The sequence below is a fragment of the Delphinapterus leucas genome, chromosome 5 (assembly GCF_059928025.1).
Source record: "Delphinapterus leucas isolate spDelLeu-1000000601 "Yukka" chromosome 5, BTC_Dleu_Yukka2, whole genome shotgun sequence".
Taxonomy (NCBI): Eukaryota; Metazoa; Chordata; class Mammalia; order Artiodactyla; family Monodontidae; genus Delphinapterus; species Delphinapterus leucas.
Genome location: NC_143133.1, coordinates 2,079,293 through 2,102,869, shown reverse-complemented (window position 1 = coordinate 2,102,869; position 23,577 = coordinate 2,079,293). Strand labels below are relative to the sequence as shown.

General features: G+C 41.8%; 1 protein-coding gene across 15 annotated transcripts in view; it reads right to left on the bottom strand.

The window, feature by feature from the left end:
* Positions 1–23,577, bottom strand: part of ADD1 (adducin 1) — a 76,201-nt gene that overhangs the window by 27,092 nt on the left and 25,532 nt on the right. For all 15 annotated transcript variants that reach the window (XM_089911429.1, XM_089911424.1, XM_089911430.1 and 12 more), the window contains exons 2-4: positions 13,755–13,969; positions 10,586–10,748; positions 3,999–4,150 (exon numbers count right to left, since the gene is read on the bottom strand). In XM_089911429.1, coding sequence (XP_089767555.1) covers positions 3,999–4,150; positions 10,586–10,748; positions 13,755–13,949 — 510 coding nt within the window. In that variant the 5' untranslated portion in view covers positions 13,950–13,969. The remainder of the gene's footprint in view (positions 1–3,998; positions 4,151–10,585; positions 10,749–13,754; positions 13,970–23,577) is intronic.

Genomic DNA, 23,577 nt, shown 5'->3' with positions numbered 1-23,577 from the left:
CCACTGGTTTATCTGTTTCTGCCTTTCCCCAAAGCACACTATTTTAGTTACCATCACTTTATAAGTTTGACACTTGATAGGAAAAAATATCTCCTTACCTAGTTCTTCAGGAGTTATCTATTCTAGGCCTTTTTTCCTCCACATAAGTTTTAGAAGCACGCTCATGCTATGAGGTCCCACATTAAAAAAATACTACATAGCCAGTTTTACTCACTTTTTTCTTTGTCTATATATATATATATATATATATATATACACACACACACACATAATTCATATAGCTATAAACAGTATACATTTTATATTTTCTCTTTTATAATAATTATTTTCCATGGTTTCACATGGTCTTTGTCAATTATTTTTCATAGTATGTAACATTCCCTCAAGCTGATGTTGAATAACTGAGCCACTTCCCACCTACTGATGGATATTAAGACTCAAATTTTTTTATTATTACAGATAATGCTATAATAAATATATTTATACATCATGTTTTCTTCTTTGACCTCTTTCTTTAACATATATTTCCAAGAGTGAGCTTAACAGATCTACATATTATAATGGAAAAAGCTTAAAATATACAATTTTCAGAATCTGAAACAAAAAGGAGAAAGTGCTAAATACTGATGTAGACTGAAAAAAGAGAGGACATTTCAAAGTAAGTTTTCTAGTCCCTGATGGCGTAGCACTGGTCTAACTGCGAGTCTTCCCACATGTAATGCCCCTTCTCTGTGCACAAGGAATGAGCGCTAACGTCATTCACCGAAAACACAATACACCCGACTCACTATCTCTGGCAGAGATCCCTATCATGTCCTCAGAACACAGTCACTGTGGACCCGCTGCCACCTCTGGAGCCCACCACCTCAGAGGGTTAGCATTCCTTGGAATCCAGAATGGAGGTGAACCTAGCATTCCACTGACACCCAGAGGCATTTAGGGACGGAAAGACCCTGCCATTGGCTACGTGCCACCAAGAGAGGAAGCCCAGCTCATGTGCCAACTGGGCTATCCTGTCTTTTGACACCCCCGCTCAAAAGCTTCTCTAAATCCAATGCAATCTTAAGACAGAGCTGTAATTCAGACAATCAGCTCCAATCCTCTAACACCTGTTAGCACTTTTAAATCCCTTTAGCAGAAAATCCCTATTGCCCTCCTTCAAAGAAAGGGCATGATGACCTGTTGGCACTTTTTGGCTGCACTGATACTATTAATATTTCTTTTCTGTTAAATCTATATATGATAACGCCTAGACTGTGAAACCAAAATATGGATGCTATAAATAGTTAAAAAAACAAAAACTTTCTTCCTCAAAGATTCTCTAGTTCACAAGATATAAGAAATATGTTTTGTAACTTGAATTTCTTTTTTACTCTGTGTTATGTCCCAAACAGATCACTTACAGAAAAGTAAACACCTAACTAATGTTTTTTTTTATTTTTTTTTTGCAGTATGCGGGCCTCTCACCGCTGTGGCCTCTCGCATTGCGGAGCACAGGCTCCGGACGCGCAGGCTCAGCGGCCATGGCTCACGGGCCCAGCCGTTCCGCAGCATGTGGGATCTTCCCGAACCGGGGTACGAACCCGTGTCCCCTGCATCGGCAGGCGGACTCTCAACCACTGCGCCACCAGGGAAGCCCCTAACTAATGTTTTAATTCTGCCAAGTCCCAAATAATTAAAGGGAGAAAACAATGATCAATTTAAGCAATTCAAACTTATTTAAATAGCATTCATAATAGGACTAGTAGTAAACAGCTTTTGAAATCCCCAGAGAATGTAAGGCTGGCATTAAGCCAAGGATTACATTTCCTCTTAGCAATGTAACATTTTCATGGAACTAATTTTTAGGCAACCATTTAGCATTAAATCTCTTCACAGGGGCTTCCCTGGTGGCACAGTGGTTGAGAATCTGCCTGCCAATGCACGGGACACGGGTTCGAGCCCTGGTCTGGGAAGATCCCACATGCCGCGGAGCAACTGGGCCCGTGAGCCACAACTACTGAGCCTGCGCACCTGGAGCCTGTGCTCCGCGACAAGAGAGGCCGAGATAGTGAGAGGCCCGCGCACTGCGATAAAGAGTGGCCCCCGCTCGCCGCAACTAGAGAAAGCCCTCACACAGAAACGAAGACCCAACGCAGCCAAAAATAAATAAATAAATTTATTTTAAAAAATATATATCTACACAGACGTTCTGTCAAGTATAATTAGCCACAGAGGCCAGCAATTTCCACGCAGGCACAAGGAAGAGAGCCAGCTCTTGTGGGAGGCTAACTGGATCCACTGACCAAATATCAAAAGGCACCATGGAGTCTCACTTGATAATTTTACTAAGGCAGAATTTCAGGTCAACTGGATGCTTCACTCCATCATTCAGCCAAGAGTTCAGTGTGCGCCTCCTCTGTGCCCAGCACAGGAATTCTTCCCAGGACACAGCCGGAGGCTCCTTTCATGGAGCTGATGTGGATGACGAACAAACGTACAGTATGGATGATGGAAACTGCTGTGGGGGAAATAAAGCAGGTGTGCTAGGGTGGAAGTAACATTCCACAAGCACGACAGCATAGATACAACAGGGTCAGGTCTGCGTTTTGAAAGGTTCACTTTAGCGGCAATGTGGAGAACAGAGGGGAGGGTAACTCGGTATATCTGGCAAAGATCCCTACCACGTCCCAGAGGCACAGTGCACTAGTCACAAAGGTGGGCTTCAGACTACCATCAAAGAGCATTCCTTGGAGTCAAGAATGGAGCTGGGAACCTCCCTGGTGATCCACTGGGTAAGACTCCGTGCGCCCAATGCAGGGGGCCCGTGTTCAATCCCTGGTCAGGGAACTAGATCCTGCATGCATGCCACAACTAAGAGCATGCCTGCCGCAACTAAGAAGCCCACATCCAGCAACTAAGATCCTTTCACAGCCAAAACAAATAAATACTTAAAAAAAAAAAAAAAAAAAAGAATGGAGCTGAACTAAGCACTGCTGGTTATGAGTCCACAAGTAAAAAACACCTACACATGTGTATTAAGTACTGTGTGTACTGAGTGCGTTGAGTATGGAGAAAAGGGTAGAACGATTTAAACGTCTGGTTATCTCAAGGCGGATAAGAGTATTCACAGGATTATAATTTCTTCTTTCAACGTCTGTGTAAGGGACGCTTGCCACAATAAGCACACACTATATTAATAATTCAAAATATCCAATAAGGGGCTTCCCTGGTGGCGCAGTGGTTAAGAATCCTCCTGCCAATGCAGGGGACACGGGTTTGAGCCCTGGTCCGGGAATATCCCACATGCTGCAGAGCAACTAAGCCCGTGTGCCACGACTAATGAGCCTGTGCTCTAGAGCCCACGAGCCACAACTACTGAGCCTGCGCTCTAGAGCCCTTGAGCCACAACTACTGAGCCTGTGTGCCACAACTACTGAAGCCCACGCGCCCTAGAGCCTGTGCTCCTCAACAAGGGAAGCCACTGCAATGAGAAGCATGCACACCGCAACCAAGAGTAGCCCCTGCTCGCTGCAACTAGGGAAACCCTGAGCACAGCAACGAAGACCCAATGCAGCCAAAAACAAATTAAAAAAAAAAAAAAGAATGAATTGAAGAAACTAGAGGTCCTGATAATGTTGAAAAATGGCTAAAACTGGAATATCTGAAGAAATAAATATGAGAGATAGAAGGCTTTGGTCCAAGTAGGAAAGAAAACATCTTCATTCTTGATTTTTTAGGCATAAAAAGAACTTTAGGAACTGCCTATAATTTGGTAAACACTCATTTATTAGGTTAGCAAGCAAGAAAGGAGTTTTAAAGAACTACTGTTCTCATAATTTTTAATTCAAACTGGCTAATTCTCAGATTATTATACTCTGCAGTCAGCAACCAGAAGGAAGGTGTTCCAAGATTTACTTCAGCTCAGCCAGATTCCCTCTCCCCCTAAATGAAAACAGGTGGTGCCAGACACATACTATTCCACTTATCATTCAGTTACTACTCCATTTAATACTCACTGTGATGTGATTGTAGATAAGCTGAGACCATCCAAAGAGATCTGCTAGTCGGTAAAACGCTGCCAGTTTACACCGCAATAACTTCTCCCCTTTGTCATAGGCAATAGAATCAGATCCTCTAAGGTCATTCACAGGAGTCACCATACCAAGACCTGAAATGAAAAAAGGAACAAGACTCAAAGATTTAATATTTCTTGTCAAATGTAAATCAAATAACAGTTGAGATATTAATCGTCCCACAATGGGCCATAAGGTAAGTCTTGAAAACGTCAAAGACTAGTTCACAAAGACCAAGTTCCCCAACATTAATACAATTAAGGTAGAAATCAATAACAGAAAGGTAATAAAATTTGTAGGATGCAGTAAAGCAAAACTTAGAAGGAAATTTACAGTATTAAACATATACATTATGGGGCTCCCCTGGTGGCGCAGTGGTTAAGAATCCACCTGCCAATGCAGGGGACACGGGTTCAAGCCCTGGTCTGGGAAGATCCCACATGCAGCGGAGCAACTAAGCCCATGCACCACAACCACTGAGCCTGCCCTCTAGAGCCCACGAGCCACAACTACTGAGCCCGCATGCCACAACTACTGAAGCCTCCGTGCCTAGAGCCTGTGCTCTGCAACAAGAGAAGTCGCCATAATGAGAAGTCCACGCACCACAACGAAGAGCAGCCCCCGCTCACCGCAACTAGAGAAAACCCGCATGCAGCAACAAAGACCCAACGCAGCCAAAAATAATAAATAAATAAGTAAGTAAGTAAATTTATTACAAAAAAAAAAAAGAGGGGAGGGGAGGAGAGGGGAATATGGGGCTGGGAACGAGAGAAAAGAAAAGAAGAAAAGAGAAAAGACCCAGATAAAAGCAAGGGAGGAGAATGAAATAAGCTGCCATATTTTTTAGCACTTCACAAAAACAACAGAAGAGGGAGCTCTAGAGTCAGGATTCCTGAACTGGACTCCTCCAGGAAAACTAATTTCATGTAAAAATGAACAGAAAAATATCATGATCAAATACCACACAAAAATTATTCAAAGAGGGCTTCCGTGGTGGTACAGTGGTTAAGAATCCGCCTGCCGATGCAGGGGACACGGGTCCAAGCCCTAGTCTGGGAAGATCCCACATTCTGTGGAGCAACTAAGCCCATGTGCCACAACTACTGAGCCTAGGCTCTAGAGCCCACGAGCCACAACTACTGGGCCCACGCGCCGCAACTACTGAAGCCCATGCGCCTAGAGCCCGTGCTCCACAACAAGAGAAGCCACGGGGACTTCCCTGGTGGCACAGTGGTTGAGAGTCCGCCTGCCGATGCAGGGGACACGGGTTCGTGCCCCGGTCCGGGAAGATCCCACATGCCGCAGAGCGGCTGGGCGCGTGAGCCATGGCCGCTGAGCCTGCGCGTCCGGAGCCTCTGCTCCGCAACAGGAGAAGCCACAACAGTGAGAGGCCCGTGTACAGCAAAAAAAAAAAAAGAGAGAAGTCACGGCAATGAGAAGACCATGCACCACAATGAAGAGTAGCCTCCACTCTCCACAACTAGAGAAAGCCTGCACGCAGCAACAAAGACCCTATGCAGCCAAAAATAAATTAATTTTAAAAATAAATTATTAAAAGAAAAAAGAGCAAAATCACATTCCTACACATAACAAAAGCACACAAGACATATCCACAAAACAAATGAAAACTATAGCCTATTATTTCATAAAAGATAAAGAAAGGCATTAATAATAAAAGATAAGAAAAATGTTTAATTAGAAAAATTCAGAAATGAGGGCTAGAATATAAAAGGAATTAGATATAAATGAAAAATAATTTTAAAAATAAATACCAAAAACAGCGTAAAGGTGAAAGAGGAGAAAAACTTTTTAAATCATAAAGAAATGAAGAAAGTGATAAAAAGGACTTGAGAAAACGTGACAGTTAAAGAAGTCAGACAAGGAAAATCCAACATGCGCATACCAGGAAACAAAAGCAAGGGAACAGAATGAATATTAAAAACCAATTCAAGAAAACACTCTGAAAATAAAGAAGGTTTGGAAGGGCACATCATCTGAGAAAACTGCCCAGAAAGACAAACACCAAAACATATTCTGGTAAAATTTCTGGATTCTAAAGAAAAAGGAAAATAGATTATGAGCATCAAGGAAAAGAAACCAAGTAACTTATATGGAAAGATTGTCTTCAAATTCTAAGAAAATGAATTATGCATTTAAGATACACAAAATAGGAAAATGTGAGCCAATGATTTTATACCCAAACTAACTAAACCAAATTAACATTGACATATAAAGGCCACAACGCAAGAATGAAGAAATCCTTTCCACAAGTGTTTTCTGGGAAATCTACTATAAAAGCAACTTCAGACAACCACACTGACTAAAGGGGCACTGATACAAGGACTGGTGGTGAGCATTAAATATATATTTATTACAGAATTAAGTTATTAATTGTAACACAAAATGAACGTAAAAACAAGACCATAACATATAATGGTTATATGCTCTGACAACAGAGAATATAACTATTTTAAAACATGAAGAGAGAACATATTATTGGTATAGGATTGATACTGTGTGTGGTATGTGAGAGAAAGCAAATGAGTTATTAAGTAATATTCTAGTTTTGTTATTCCTGGTGTCCTAGAGAACCAGAATTCTTGTTGTAGAAGAAAGAAAAACAAATGTTAGATAGAAGAGGTTAAGTAAAAACCCCTTAGACCTGAATTTTAATTGGAATTATAATTCCAATATATTTATAATTATACTTACAATTCCAATTTATCAATATAGTATACAAATCACAAGGTAATTTTTAAAAATAAATTTATTTGTTTATTTTTGGCTGCATTGGGTCTTCGTTGCTGTGCGCGGGCTTTCTCTAGTTGCAGTGCGCGGGCTTTCTCTAGTTGCAGTGAGCAGGGGCTACTCTTTGTTGCAGTGCGCGGCCTTCTCACTGTAGTGGCTTCTCTTGTTGCGGAGCACGGGCTCTAGTTGTGTGGGCTTCAGTAGTCATGGCTCGCGGGCTATAGAGCGCAGGCTCAGTAGTTGTGGTGCACAGGCTTAGCTGCTCCGCGGCATGTGGGATCTTCCCAGACCAGGGCTGAAACCCGTGTCCCCTGCATTGGCAGGCAGATTCTTAGGAAATCTCCAAAAGGTAATTTATATTTCCTAGCTCTATCCACTAAAAAGGTCTAAAAAGAATAACTAACCAGTCAGTAGCAAAGAGCATTTCTAGCACCCAGACTAAAATTTCATTTCTCACAAAAAGAAATCAAGGTTTCTTAGAGAAATGGCTGACTCCAGATCTGGGGCAGGAAACGTACAAGATGAGCCTAGAACATCTCCTACAGGAGGTGGCCTGGAAGCTGTCAAAGACTACTAGGCTCAGGAGTCAACTTGGAGAGGTTCTCTTTAGTCAAAGGTGGGACAATGTGAGTAGTATCAAAAAGGATAACTGCAATGTTTTGAAACACATTAAATATATTTAAATCTCTGCAGGGACCTCCCTGGTGGCGCAGTGGTTAAGACTTTGTGCTCCCAATGCAGGGGACCTGGGTTCGATCCCTGGTCCGGGAACTAGATCCCACATGCATGCTGCAACTAAGAGTTCTCATGCCACAAAACTAAGGAAGCCAGCGAGCCGTAACTAAGGAGCCCACAAGCTGCAATTAAGGAGCCCGCATGCCACAACTATGGAGCCCATGTGCCACAACTAAGGAGCCGGCGAGCCACAGGAGCCCTTGAGCCTCAACTACGGAGCCTGTGAGCTGCAACTAAGGAGCCTGCCTGCCACAACTAAGACCCGACACAATCAAATAAATAAATTTTTTTAAAAACCTATGCATTCAAAATAATATTAAAGAAATAGTAATTGGTCACTTTAGAAGATGACAGGAAACCAACTTCTCATTTTGAACGGTTACCTTTATACAAACTGTACCACGGGGTAAGCAAAAGAGCTGAGAGGAAGTTTCTTTTTGTGCGTGTGGGTTGAGGGCTGACTTCCAATAGATCTCAGCAAGGAAGCTGCTCTGCTCCATATGAAACCCTGACCAACAAGCAGGTCATCTATGAATGGTTTAGCACCAGCCTCCCTGCAATCATGCGTTGAGTGACAGAGAATGAGGCGGCTCCCTTTCTGGCCATGCCCCATTTCCCAGAGAAGTTTCTCTTTACAGAAATATTCTAACTAGTAAATACAGAAGAAGGAATGACAAAATTAAAATATCACCACCTTGGAACCTTTGTTAAATTAATGGATCTAGGCATGGAGCAATGATGGCTGCTACAGCACAAATGGCAACAAGCAGGCTTATGTGCCTGCGGGTAGAACACAGTGCCACCTATGCAGTGAGCTTGCCAAAGAACAAAATCCAAATACAGCCAAGCTTCTAGACCCAGCTACCAATTTACTGTAAATACAAAAGAAAAGAGAACATAATGGGCACCATGGAGATGGCATCGGCAAAATTCAAGACTGTAGCAAACTCTACAGGTCAACAAAACCCATTTCCTTTAAAGTGCGAGGAGAAAAAGAGAGATGGAGGGGCAACTTGTAGCTTTAAAAATGCTGAAGAGACAGTAAGTAAAAAAAGACAAATACTAAACCATAATATTTAAGTATAACCATTTGGATGATAAAACTATAAAGAAAAGCAAGGCAGTGATACCATTCAAGTCAAGATGGTGAATCCTTTTAAGAGGGCAAGCAACTGATAAAACTTTATTTCCTAACCGGGGTGCTGGTTATAAAGGCGTTCACCTTAAACCATTCATACATTATATATCATTTTGCTCTATGCCATCTACATATGTTATATTCCACAACAAAGGTTAAAATTCACATTAAAATTTTTTATATTTGAGAAGTAAACTATTAGATACAATTAAAACTAGATTTTTTTCTTCCTTCTTTTTTTGGTGTGGCACTATTAAAATTTCCTTTATCTCTGACTAGAAAACAATATGTGAGTAAATATATTACATTGTCCTTTATTATCTAATTCATATAAATATCACTAGAATCCATTAAGAATCCATGTGAGGACTTCCCTGGTGGTGCAGTGGTTAAGAATTCGCCTGCCAATGCAGGGGACACGGGTTCGACCCCTGGTCCAAGAAGATCCCACATGCCGTGGAGCTACTAAGCCATGCGCCACAACTACTGAGCCTGCGCTCTAGAGCCCGCGGGCCACAACTACTGAACCCACGCAACACAACTACTGAAGCCCATGCGCCTACAGCCTGTGCTCTGCAACAAGAGAAGCCACCGCAATGAGAAGCCTGTGCACCGCAACAAAGAGTAGCCCCCCACTCGCCGCAACTAGAGAAAGCCCGCGTGCAGCAACGAAGACCCAACGCAGCCAAAAATAAAATTAAATAAATAAATAAATAGGAATCCATGTGAAAACATGAAAACCTAGTGACTACCATTCGACTTCAGGATGGAAGTGTGAGCTAGTAAATTACATGTGATTTTTAACACTCTCTGGACATTAATGATATTATCACTCAGGTGAATGTCAATCAACTTCTAAGAATACCAGAGAACAGACAGGTAAATAGCACATGGCAGGTGATCTAACGCAAACCAATACCTTAAGTTGGTCAGTCAGAAGCTGATTATCCAACTAGAAACATCAGAGATTGATCCAGGGCACAGTACACAGCAGGTCACATTAGCTGATGCTCAAGGTACCCTGGGCTCCACCTTGTCATGTTAACATTTACAAATTCAACAGCCACGGCAAAGCGCCATCTCTGCACAACTAACTCTGCTAACTAACTTTGCTCACATTCACCCACCCAACATTTTTCTTCTAGCTTTCTTTTGGAATTTTTCTGTTTCTCATTCATTTGTGAAGAGCAGTGAGGAATGGTGGATAAGAAATGTTGGCTTGGGGCTTCCCTGGTGGCGCAGTGGTTAAGAATCCGCCTGCCAATGCAGGGGACACGGGTTTGAGCCCTGGTCCGGGAAGATCCCACATGCCGCGGAGCAACTAAGCCCATGCACCACAACTACTGAGCCTGCGCTCTAGAGACCGTGAGCCACAACTACTGAAGCCCGTGCGCCTAGAGCCCGTGCTCCGCAACAAGAGAAACCACCGTAATGAGAAGCCCACGCACCGCAACCAAGAGTAGCCCCTGCTTGCCACAACTAGAGAAAGCCCACGTGCAGCAACGAAGACCCAACACAGCCAAAAATTTTAAATGAAATAAATTTATTAAAAAAAAAAAAAAAGAAATGTTGGCTTGACTGAAATAAGTTCAGGCAAAATCAAAATCAATGTGCTACTCCCCAAGCATTATTTCTGATTAGTTTTTTTTTTCATTCATAAAGGGTCTGAGAAGTCACATAAAAAGTTACCTGCCTGAGAAATAACAGTCTCACTGGCTCATAAAAAAGGAGCCCTCCATAGTCAAGACATTTTTAGGCCTATCTTTTACTACAACTAAAACTCAATTTTAAAAAAAACCTCAATTCTATGTATTACATAGTGTGTGCTCATCTATTTCACATTGGAAAATATTAGGAAATTTTACCCGGAAAATGACAGAGAATGTATACCAAGTCAGGAACTACTCACTCATGTTTAAGGCAGCCATCCCTCCCTGCGGAGCTGCCGGGTAGACATTCGGTACATTCGTGGTCATAAAATCTGCAATCTGCTGTAATGCCAATAGGCCTGTGGGATTCTTCCCCTTCTTAAATTGTTCCTGTATCATTGATTCCAATTCTTCACAGAAAGCCTAATAAAAGGCAAATTAAAACAATGAGATATCGTTTCTTTTCTGTTCCTTGGGAAGGCAGGGGTAACTATCGCATAGACTAATTTTCTGTTTGTTTTCATCCCGTGCTGGAAAGGCAAATGGATATTCTCATATATCACTACCTGGAGCATAAATAAGTACATTCTTTCTGGACAGTAATTTAACAAGATAAAAGCTTAAAAATTTGAACAGGCATCCTATTCCTAGGAATCTTTTCTAAGGAACTAATCACAGGTGTGCTCAAAGACTTATTCATAAGGATGCTCATTCCAGCATTATTACCAATAAAAGGGAAAACAGGTAACAGTCTACATTTTAAACAGTAGGGGACTGATTAAATACCCTGAGTCACCTTACAACACCTGACACTGTTCTAGGCACTGAGGACACATAGGAAGAAAACGGCTTTGCCATCAGGAACTTAAAACTTAGTAAGGAAAACACAAAAAGAAAAAATCCACAGTACAAAGGACCCTCTGTATCAACAGCATTCCAGATGACCTATATGTGTACAGTATGGAGCTGCGCTTAACTACCAGTGAGTGAGGCCTGGAGCCACCCATCTGGACCCCAGCCTCTTTCCTCAACCAGCAGTCACCAGCCAATGACCTTGCCTGCTTGCTTGCTTGGTCCTAACTCCGGATGGTTAAATATCCACACCCTCCCCTCTCAGCTCCCTGATCGCCTCTCCTCCGACGACCGTGTCATCCAATTCACCCCGGCCTCCTATTTCCATGGTCATGCCCTAGAGACCTGCTCATTTCTAGTAACTGGGCCCCTCTTCAGTCTCGGAGCCAAGCACGTGCTCTCCAAACACCCTCTCCTAGTGTCCGTCTTGATCCTAAGACCTTATCACCATCCCGTACCTTCCCTGTGTCCTGACCTCTCTCATTCAGCTTAGGCCCTTGGTTTAAAACTATAGCCATTCCCTTGCTTACAACTTCAACTCTCTACCATTTCATCTGGCAAAATCCCAACCCCAGGTTAAGTTCAACTCTTCACACCCTTTCTATTCACGCTGCTGAAAGTGGCTGGGGAACGAAGACCGTACCGCACTGTCTCACTGTAAATCCATGACCACTGACCTGAGTGCACCCTTGACATTAACCCACGGATCATTCTTGACTTTTCTTGCCCATTCTCTCGCATACTCTTCATGCCTTCTCTACACCACTCCCCGTGCCCATTCTAAGCAGATGCCTCCACTTCTTATTCCACTGAGAACAGAGAATCAGTCTGAAGGAAACTTCCACAGGTTCCCTCTCACATCTCCCAACCGTCAGCATCTGTGCACACAGGGTGGGCCTTCCCACTCCTTACTGCAGTTGAACGACCCACGCTCCTAAAACCAAAAAACCAACGCCGGGTACATTCTACTCAGTAAAGCCCAGGCCTTACCAGTCTTTCCTCTAGGGTTCTTTCTCTGTTCCCAGACCCCACAGTGCATGTGGGTCAGTAACATTTTGATGCTGACTGTGTTCTTGACCCCTGTGGGTAGGGACTTGGCATCACCAGTGCCCCCAGCACAGTGCCTGGCACATACTCGGTACTGAAAGTTTAGCTTCTTCACTCTATCCTTAGTGATTTTCACTTGGTTTCTTGTTGCTTTTACACAGGACAACTGCTCAAGCCAAGTCTAGATGTTATCCTGATTCTTTTTTTTTTCCCTCACCTCTTCCTCCCCATCCATCAGCAAGTCCTATTTATTCCACCTTCAAAACAGAACACAAATGAGTTTACCTCTCTCCACCTCTACCACCACCACTCTGGCCCAAGCTACCACTACCTCTTGCTTGGAAAGACAGCTTACTCTCTTGCCCTCTACGGTGCTCTCTGTATACCAACCCAGAATGAGTTACTCAAAGACTGAAGCGTGCCGTTCCCGTCTGCAACGGTCCCTGAGCTGGGCTGACACAGCCTCTGAGGCAACTGCCCCTTCCTCCCTCTCCAACCTCACGCACCCCGCACTCCCGCTTCCTATGCCCAGACCACACTGGCTGCCCTTGGACTCTTCAAGCTCATTCCTGTCCTGGGAATTTCATGTCTGCTTCTCCCCCATCCCTGCATGGCCGGCTCCTTCCTGTCATTCAGAGTTCAGGTCAAATCTTCCTCACTCAGAGAGGTTTGTTCTACCCAGTCACACTCAATCTAATCATCCAGCTGTTCCCTGCACTGTGCTTCTGTTTGTTGCTCCTTGGTTATCTCCTTCGACTACAATGTAAAGTCTGAGACTTGATCTGGGCATTTACACAGGTGTTATACATATGTCAAAATTCATCAAGCTGTACACTTAAGACTTGTGTACTTTACTGCAAGTTATATTATTGAGGAATAATATATGAATAATAATAACAACCAAACAAATAAGCTTTGTATGCTAAGTACCCAGTTCCTTGCAGACAGAGATGATCAACATTTAAAAAAATAACTCAAATGAATTATCTGCCAAGTGACACCCCAAAATATTAAGGAAATAGAACAAGAACAGATTAAAAGGATAAAAAGAATGAAGCACACATAAAGACAGCAGCATCAACATGAAAAAACTATGAAAACAGCACTACTTTACCTAAAGATGCAAACAGAAGACAGTTGGGCGTGACTGTGGTTCAAATGCCGAACACAACTAAAGGTAAAATCAATCAACAATCAGGTGTTGCTGAGACCTACTAAGTGCCCAGCACCAAGCTAGGTGTTTTGGAGGCAAGAGTAATTTTCAAATGGTCGTTATAAAGACTCTCTGGCGAAGCAGTGAGAGAGTGAAAAGGAGAAATGAACACCTCCTATCCTTTATGATAATGAAGATTTTTCATTTGTGTGTCTGATAACTTGAACTAAACTGAACTCTTTAACAGCCATACATATATACAAGGCACTGATTTCCTGTGTTAAGGTAAACGGACTATGACACATACAACAGAGCATAAGAGCTGAAGTAGTGGAAGAAGGAAGAGGACACTTGGTCAGAGACAAAGCTTCTCTTACGGGACTTTGCAGAATCATGGACACCCTCTTTTTTTGCTCCATCATATTGAAGTCCTGGCGAAGGTCTGGTGCCATGTTCCTCTCTCGCAAGTATTCTGGATTGTTCTCATCCACTCTGTCGAAATACCTCTCTTTGTGAGGGGCTGTGGTCGGGGGTGGTGAGGTCACCACTGCGGCCCGAGTATCACCATTCATTGCACAATCTTTCTAGGCTCCTACAGAATCAGAACAAAAGACAGTATTGTTTTTGAATCAATGTCCAGTAGCATTTCATAATGAGAACATCAGCCTGATAAATACAATCTCCAGCATGAGGATGCCCGGACTGACCGACCAGTCAGAGCCATGACGTGTGATGCTTCTTTGTGGCTTCTGAGGCACGTGGCTGATCAGCCATCGCCCACCTTTCCACCAACAAGGGCAGTTTTTGTCCTTGCCACTGTTCTTCAGCAGACAACAGGAAAACAATAACAAAGCTAGTATATCCTCTGACAAACTGAAGAAATATAATTAGATATGAAAATTTTGACCACAAGATTAGATATGAAAATTTTGACCACAAGATAGTTTCAAGTCAACATATTGTCCCAAACAGACAGGATCTTCTAAAAGCAGCACAGTTCATTTCTGGAGAAATGTGTGATTCATGATATTGTCCCCAAAAAGTACTGGTGGCAACTCTGCAAAGGATTTGCCACACAGGTCAAAGGAGAGAAGCCGCTCACACATCTGTATTCATGCAAATGGGAAACGCTCTTCATCAACATCACCTTCTTGGTTCAAAGAACAATAATAGTAGGCTCAGAAAATGTCAGCATGTCCTTGAGTTTGTGAATAACCTGAAAAGATGCCCAAATGGCTCAAATTTAAACGTCTGCTAATATGGCTACTTACTTTACAGTCTTTTTTTTTTAAAAAAAAACTTATTTATTTATTTGGCTGCGCCAGGTCTTGGTTGCAATATGCGGCATCTTTGTTGTGGCGTGCGGGATCTTTAGTTGCAGCATGGGGGAATCTTTTAATTGTGGCATGGGGGATCTTTTAGTTGAGGCATGCAGGATGTAGTTCCCTGACCAGGGATTGAACCCAGGCCCCCTGCCTGGGGAGCTCAGAGTCTTAACCACTGGACCACCAGGGAAGTCCCACTTTACACTCTTTTTAATCCCAATCTTTTATTTGAAATGCTGTTTGAACACACTAAATTATATTCATCTTTTAACTATAAATCTCTAAATAGCACCTTTACTAATCATACAAATAGTTCATTCTGCTTTTATAACCCACTGAATGACAGCTTTAACAATATATATATATATGCAATGTTTACTGAGCATCTTTTATGTCCAGTCACTGTGCTGGGCACAAAATTAATCAGATGTAGTCCTCACTTTGAGGAAGCTGGACTCACAGTCCAGAAGTGGAGACAGACTCACTGAGGAAGGCGGAGGTGCTGATGTGGAAGTCATCAGCACAGAGGTGGGGCCAGGAGAGGAGAGGAAACTGGCCAGCAGAAGCATGTAAGTTGAGAAGAGGGAGCAGAACCAGCACCCAAAACCGATTTTGCCATATAGCTGGTATGTAACTAAAAAGTCTTGAATAAATTAAGAACAAGAAGGAAAGGATAAAGACACAGGTGAGAAATAGTCTCAGAACCCACAGGCAGAGTTTTAATGGCGAGTGAGTGAACAACAGTTCCTCAAGCCACAGAGGATAAGCAACATGGGGATTTAAAAGAGGTGATTAAATTAGCAATTAAAAAAGTAAATGGTGCTCCTTCTTACACCGTGTACAAAAATTCAGTCCAAACGGAACACAGACCTAAATGTAACAGCAAAAACTATAGAATACTTACAAGAAAGTAAAGGAGTGAATCTAAGAGACCCTGGTTTAGGCAAAGTCTTATGTGACACCAAAAAGATAGCAACAAAAGAAAAAAGATAAACTGGACTTCCTAAAAATTAAAAACATTTGTGCTTCAAAGGTACATAAAAAAGTGAAAAGACAACCCATAAAATGGAAAAAAATTTACAAATCATATATCTGAGAAAAGATTTACATCCAGAATATACAACTTAATTAAAATAACAATTTAAAAACTTGAAAGTCATCAAGTGACCTCAGTAGATGCCACATAGAACAGAACTGCCCAGTTGTGCCTTGCCTAAATTCATGACCCACAAAATCATGAAATATGAATAATAAAATAATTATTTTAAGCTGCAAAGTCCTGGGATGGTTTGTTATGCTGCAATAGATATCTAAAATAATGTTTGTGATAAGGGGAAGGAGAATGAAAGCAGACAGAATTGTACGCTAGACTTTGTTCTTTACCTGTATTTGATCCTCTCACCTCCCCTATTTGTCAATATACTATTGTTTTTCTCACTTTACAGATAAGGGAACTTAGGTCACCCAGCTAGGAAGTTAACATGGCTGGGATTCTAATGCAGCCCTCCTGGACGCAGAACTCCTGTTCCTAACCTCTAAGCTATGTTGTAAATGATGATGATGGTGACAGTGAGAGGAAACAATGTTCCCAAAGCGATGGAATTGAGGGCATAGATGCCTTGGACAGGAGGATCCAACCAGGAATCTGGGGCTGGCGTTATTAGCTTTTTAATGTGCATATGAATCGCCTAAGAATCATGTTAAGATACAAATTCATATCCAGTAGGTCTGAGATGGGGCCTGAGATCCTGCATGTCTCATGAGCTCCCAAGTGATACCAATGCCACTGGACTCAGACAGCAATTTGAATAGTAAGGCTTTAAAGAATAGTTTATTAAAAAAATATATTTTGTGGTACCAACAGCCAAAGAATCAGTTGAACATTTTTTTAAAGAAAAAGATCGATTTGGATATTGCTTTTCTGAAATCTAAAGATATGATAGAAGAGCATACTTGAAGTGACACTATTTCAAGGACTTAAAGACAAAGTATGAAAACAATCGGTGACTAAAAGGCAATAAAACAGAATAAGTGAACCAATGACCTAAAACGTAGTCTTTAAAACTTACCCTTCTCTGAACATATCCTTTAAAATGTTTAGTGTCATCTGTTTACTTTAACCTAGTTTATTTTAAAAGAAGGACCCAAAGAACAAAAACATTATTAATGGTTGTCTGACATTTCTTCATTAGATATAAAAGAAGCTGACCATTCTGAGCCAATGATAAAAATGTTCCACTTCAGCATTTCAAAAAAACAAAAAAGGGACTCCCTGACGGTTCAGTGGTTAAGACTCCACTCTTCCACTGCAGGGGGCTCAGCTTCGATACCTGGTTGGGGACCCGCATGCCATGCGGTGCGGCCAAAAATTAAAAAAAAAAAAAAAAAAGACAATAGGATATACAGTATTATGAGTTCTCTATTATCAAATGAGTCCTAATTTTAAGCTATTTTCATCAGTAAATAAGGACACAGGGGAACATTCTAGAGGCAACTATAGCTGCTTCCTGGTTCCCAGAGCTGACTGAAAGAAAAGAATCTCTGTAAAACCAACATGCTGATGATAAGGCAGAGATTTCTCTCATTTTATTACAAATTGCCATATGAATGGGAGAAGATAAAGACTGAAGACCAGATATGCATGTGGTCTCCCTTCAATAAGGAAGTCTATAAACTTAAATCAAAGTATACATATTCTGAGCCCAATAACCAAGAATAAACATAATTCCAACTTTTAACGTACAAAACCTGTACTTGGGGACTTCCTTGGTGGCGCAGCGGCTAGGACTCTGCCCTCCCAGTGCAGGGGGCCCAGGTTCGATCCCTGCCCAGGGAACTAGATCCCACATGCGTGCCACAACTAAGGAGCCCGTGTGCCACAACTAAGGAACCTGCCTGCCGTAACTAAGAGACCCAGCGCAACCAAATAAATAGAGAGAGAGAGAGAGAGAGAGAGAGAGAGAGAGACACTCTTTAAAAAAATAAAAGCCTGTACTTGGTTTTCGTCAATTACGGCTTCAGGTTTCATTGATGTTGTTTCTAAGTGTGTGACATTTTTTGTCACACAAATTTTTGTCAAACAAAAATTTGACAGCAAATTTTTCTAGGAAGATCTCTACAAAGAAGTCATTACTTAATCCAGATTTTTAAAAAATAAATGGAAAAAATACAGATGCAAAAAAAACTTCCTGCAACATTATTTAGAATAATTTCAAAATAAAATAATTTTAAAAGATCAACATCCAATAACACATGAATGGCTATAACATAATCTGCTCAATACAGTATTATGAAACTATGAATATTCTTTAGCAGAATACACATGAGACTATAACATGTTTAAGTGAAAAACTATAAATTTCCTATTATATAAAGTTATCAATATTATCACTGTAGTCACATATAAACAAGATGATATAATGGCAAATAAGCTGTATTAAAGTTGAATAAATTGATTCAAGAGAAGTAGGGATTAATATTCCTCTATCTCAGTATTCCATAAAGTTGCTGTAATTTAACCTGTGTAAAAATGTTAAGATTTCACTAAACTTAAAATGTTGATACTGAAATCAATGAAATCTCTCGGAACAATACTTTCAAATAAACAAACATACAAACCCAGCAGAACCCAAAAGTCTGGCTGAGCCATGACAAACAAGCTCGGCCTGCCCAGGTTACATCTCGCATTCACCCACTTTTCTCCATCTCCACTACATCACTCTAATCTAGATAATTACGACTCACCTCCTGGACACACAGTAGCCTCCTAATTAGTTTCTCCACTTCCAGTCTCCTAGCAACCCCCACACCGATCCATTTTTCACAGTGAGGCCAGAGAGAGTTTCAAAATATAAGTCAGATCATGTCATTCATTCCCCTGCTTAAAACCCAACAGGTAATAGGAGGATCTCTGCCAGATCCTGATTCAAGTAAACTGTAAAATAAAAATCTAAAAATGACATTCGAGACAATTAGAAATTTGAACACCAAGTGGACTTGGATGGCATTAAGGAATTACTGTTAAAAAGTTTAGGTGTGGTATTATTATGGTTGTATTAGATACATACAGAAATATTTATGGATGAAATAATATGACATCTGGAATTTGCCTAAAACTTATATGGGGTCGAGGGAGAGTAAGGGTTACACAAAATAAACAAGACCAGCCATGAGTTAATAACTGCTGAAGCTGGATGAAGGATAAAGCAGGGCTCATTATACTATTCTATTTCGTATGTGTCTGAAATGCTCCATAATTTTCCTTGCTCATAGAATAAAATGCCTCCAGACCTTTCATAAGCTGGTCTCTGTCTGCCTTCAGATGAACAAATTTCAGCATGTTCTTTCAGACAGATGTGACTGATACGGGATGAAAGGATATTTTAAGATTAACCTCTCCTTTCTACTAACACCACAGAAAATACCACTCTGCCTAGAATGTTATTTATTCTGGAAATAACAAAAAGCGTGCCCTGGAATATTCTTTCTTAGCAAAGGTATTCCAGTCCCAGGACAATGTACCCTCACTAACATGTAACTAAACCTCAGATCAGAACCCAGACAAATTTCTTTTCTCTAACGTATCTAATGAGCTAATTCTAAAGCTTTGGGAGCAGATTCAATTATTTCTTGGCATCTCCCTTCTGGCACAGACATTCTGCTAACTATTCCAGCCATTCACATGATTTACTTTTGAATCCCTAAAAACAGAACACTCAAACCAAAGGCTGAAACAAGAAGGTGACCATTAACAAAATTCTCTGGGTCAGGCGAATGCTGAAGACCTGGAGGGTCTTCAGCGTTTCTAAATGTTCTTCAAACAATCTCAGAGAGCATAAAGACTGCCAGGTGATATTGAGCTATCATGCCATGGAAAATAAACCAGGAGGTATCAAACATGCTCATACGGTAACAGAAGTGGCAGCCTCTGCTGGTGTCCCTGGCCACCTCACAGCCAACTCCAGAGAGCCTTTGGTACCGTCAATAGGAAAACAAGATAAGAGGTGACCTCTGCAGTATCTTCCTCTATTTCTGTAACTCCAGGTACTTAATATATCTCCACCAGAGCTACTTTCCACATCATGTACAAGGCAGCAGAGATAAAAAGTTACAAAATGAGTAGGAGACCACAGACAAATAAATGTAATCAAATACTCTTGGTGCCATGAGAGAAATCTACTTACATATCAGCAGGCCAAAAGTGTCCAGGGGGAGGTAGAAAAAGCAGAGAGAGGGTATTATGGGTTGAACTGTACGCCCCCAAATTCATGTTAAAGCCTTAACTCCCAGCACCTCAGAATGTGACCTTATCTGGAAACAGGGTCACTGCAGAGGTAATTAGTTAAGATGATGTCATACTGGAGAAGGGTGGGCCCCTAACCCAATATGACTGGTGTCCTCATGCAAACGGGGCATTTGGACACAGACAAGACTACAGGGAGAGGCCATGTGAAGATGAAGGTAGAGATGAGCTGAGGTGAAGCATCTACAAGCCAAGGAACACCAAAGACTGCGAGCAAACCAGCAGCCAGGGGAGCGGCCTGGAACAGAGAGAGGCTCCCTCACAGCCTCAGAAGGAACTGGCCCTGCTGACACCCTGATCTTGCACTTCTGGTCTCCAGAACTGAGACGATAAACTTTTGCTGTTCAAGCCGCCCAGTCATGGCAGCCCTGGGACACTGATGGAGCGGGCTGCCCTAGGACGCTGATGGAAAGCTTCACGGAAGCGACGCTTAGAGCTAAGCAGGTGCTTCCAGGTTGGCTTGGGGCAGGTGGCAGTCACCTGGTGAATGAACATCTCTGGGAGGGCTCCATAAGGTTTGCATCCAGAATGAAAGGGCACCATCAGGCCACACTTAATTAAACAGAAGGTGGTCTCACCAGAAAAAATAAAAATAAAAAAGCGCAGCTAGGTGAGGTGATGGATATGTTAAATAACTGGATTGTGGGGATCATTTCACAATATATACACATATCAAATCATCACGTTGTGTGCTTTAAACATATTACAATTTTATTTTTCAATTATACCTCAATAAAGCCAGAAAAAAGCTTAAAAAATAGAGTGGCGCCTTTGCTGGGAAGAGTGACAAGATTTTCTACAAGCTTGGCAGAGCTAACAGTGATAGCCAAGCCTAGGCAAAGGGCTGGGAACAGTGCTGCAGAGACAGTCCACACCCCGTCCAGCGCCTCAGGTAGGAAAGTGGAAGAGACAAGGAAGTCCCCGCCAGAAATCCATTACAAATTCTCAGAAACCTTCAATTGTGGAAGGGGTGCCCAGCTAGTCAATGAAAGGGGAGTCTCTAAATCTCCTGACAAAGGAGCCCAACACTGAGCCCTCTCCCAAATAAAACAGAATACAACCATAATGAGTTACAACCCTCATTGCCAACATTACTAGCCTAGTTCTCCAGTTCCCCTAAAGGACAAACACCTACCTTATGTTTAAGACTCCTCTTCACAGCTTCAAGCTGAGTGTGCCCTGCTCAGGACTCACAGCTCAGTAAAAGCCTTTAATTACTCTGATCGGATCATTTCTATTCCTGTGTCTCCAGATGTTCTCTTGCAGATGAAACTGCTCAAAAGTTCCCTTTAAGATAAGCACTGCTTACTAAGTGGTAATTACTGATCTAAAGCTCATCTTTTACATGTATTAACTCATTTTTCCGAAGGATAAGGAAACTGAGGCACAATGCAGTTAAGAGCCTGTAGTGGGGTTGCTAGGATCTGAACCCAGGCTGCCCAGCTCCAGAGCACCTGCTCTTAACTCTGCCACACACTACCTCTCACCATCATATGTCCAGGAAGCTCAAATTAGAAAAGAAAGAAAGAAACAAAAAAGGTAAAATTGAATCAAAGCAGTGCTTCCTAGCCTTGTCGCCTGCTCTTATGCTCCTTTCATTGAGGAATTATCTGGGTGGGTCCTCTTGCTTCCTCTCTCCTTTAGGATAAATGATTTGTTAACAGATTCCCAGCCTAAATCTTCCACATTTTATTACGTTTTTATATAGTTATATAGCAGCTGTTGTTTTTCTTTTACTATAGCACTTAATCAATCTTCTGGTGTATTATTACAGAGATTCCAGTTACCTACTTAAGGTTACACAGCCATAGTGGAGAAGCAAGAATCTGAAATTAAGACTTGTTTAGACACAGGGAACTCTACTCAATGCTCTGTGGTGACCTAAATGGGAAGGAAATCAAAAAAAGAGGGGACATACGTATACATATAGCTGATTCACTTTGCTGTACAGCAGAAACTAACACAACATTGTAAAGCAACTACACTCCAATAAAAATTATTAAAAAAAAAAAAAGACTATGGTTTAGAGACTGCACTCTTAATTGCTTCTCACCAAATGGTCTTCCTGTGCTGATGAGAGGATCCTCCAGTCCAAGGGTCAGTACTGGGTAGTGGACAGGCCCTTGGGCTAGGTATCAGTGGTTAGTCCCACTTGTTCCACTGTATAATGTCATCACTTACGAAGTCCTCATCTATAAAGTAAAAATATCTCCCTAACCTAAGGATTAAATAAGACAATGTATCTGAAAGCACCTTAGGGAAAAAATGATAAAACAGGATAGAGGCATAGTCATCATCTCCATGACTCACAAACTCCAAACCAAATATTCCCCAAATCCAGTTGAGGAGAATGCAACTAGCAAATGCAAAGGATCAGAAGAGTGACCAACATGTGAATTTTACGAGGACAGTACCACAGGCCACTGTAGAGTACACGCTTCCACACAGACTCGTTCACTCAAACAACCCTGCGAGTTCCCAACCTGCAGAGGAAGAGCTGACTCTGAGTTTCAAGTTCCTGAGGCCACAAGATAAATAAAAGGCCGAATCAGGACCTGAACCCAAGACCGCCTAAACGCCACGCTCATCCATCAACTGCCACACAGGAAGTCAAAATGTGGATACTGGCCGAGAGCAGGTAGCACACCGCGGTCTACTGTCTAACTCAGCACCATCTCCCCACTAATTAGCACATTAACAGGCCTCAATAAACATCGGGTAAGTGGGTGAATGGTGGAAAGGAATACACAATCATTCTCCATTACTAATTTCACAAAATTCTGCTTTCATCCAAAAAAAATGTATCTGAAGTAACATCCACTACTTTCAGATAGCATGTGAGCAAATATTGATCAGTATACTCTTAAGTGCTTTCAAGAAGAAATTCCACAAAGGAAACTACAATTCAGATTTCAGGAGAGGAATCTGGGAGAAGTAATTTTATACATGGTGTCTCACAATTTAACAAATAACCACCACACCACAGGACGGTCTCCACTATAGTTACTATACTGATGCACATACTGAGTTACCCACGTCCAGAACAGCTACATGTAGAAAAAAAGTAGAATTCAACTTTATCCTCTGACAGCATCAACCACTTTCTCTATTTTAGATCCTTCATGATACTGTTACTGTCCTTCAATTACTTTACTATTTTTATTTTTTAAACTATATTTTTGCTGAAGTAATGAAGACTTTCAAATTTTACGGTTTTATTGAAACAAAACTTTTCCTGAATTTCATTCCATGAGGGTGCTTACAATGTAAGGGTTTGAGTTGGATTTTTCCTTATTTTTCTGGGAAGGAGGAAGGGGGGAAACCTTGGCAGGGTTGTAAGTAAGGAAGATTAAAACACCACAAAAACAGACTTCCCTGGTGGCGCAGTGGTTAAGAATCTGCCTGCCAAGGCAGGGAACACAGGTTCGAGCCCTGGTCCAGGAAGATTCCACATGCTGTGGAGCAACTAAGCCCGTGCACCACAACTACTGAGCCTGCGCTCTAGAGCCTGTGAGCCACAACTACTGAGCCTGCGCTCTAGAGGCCACGAGCCACAACTACTGAGCCTGCGCT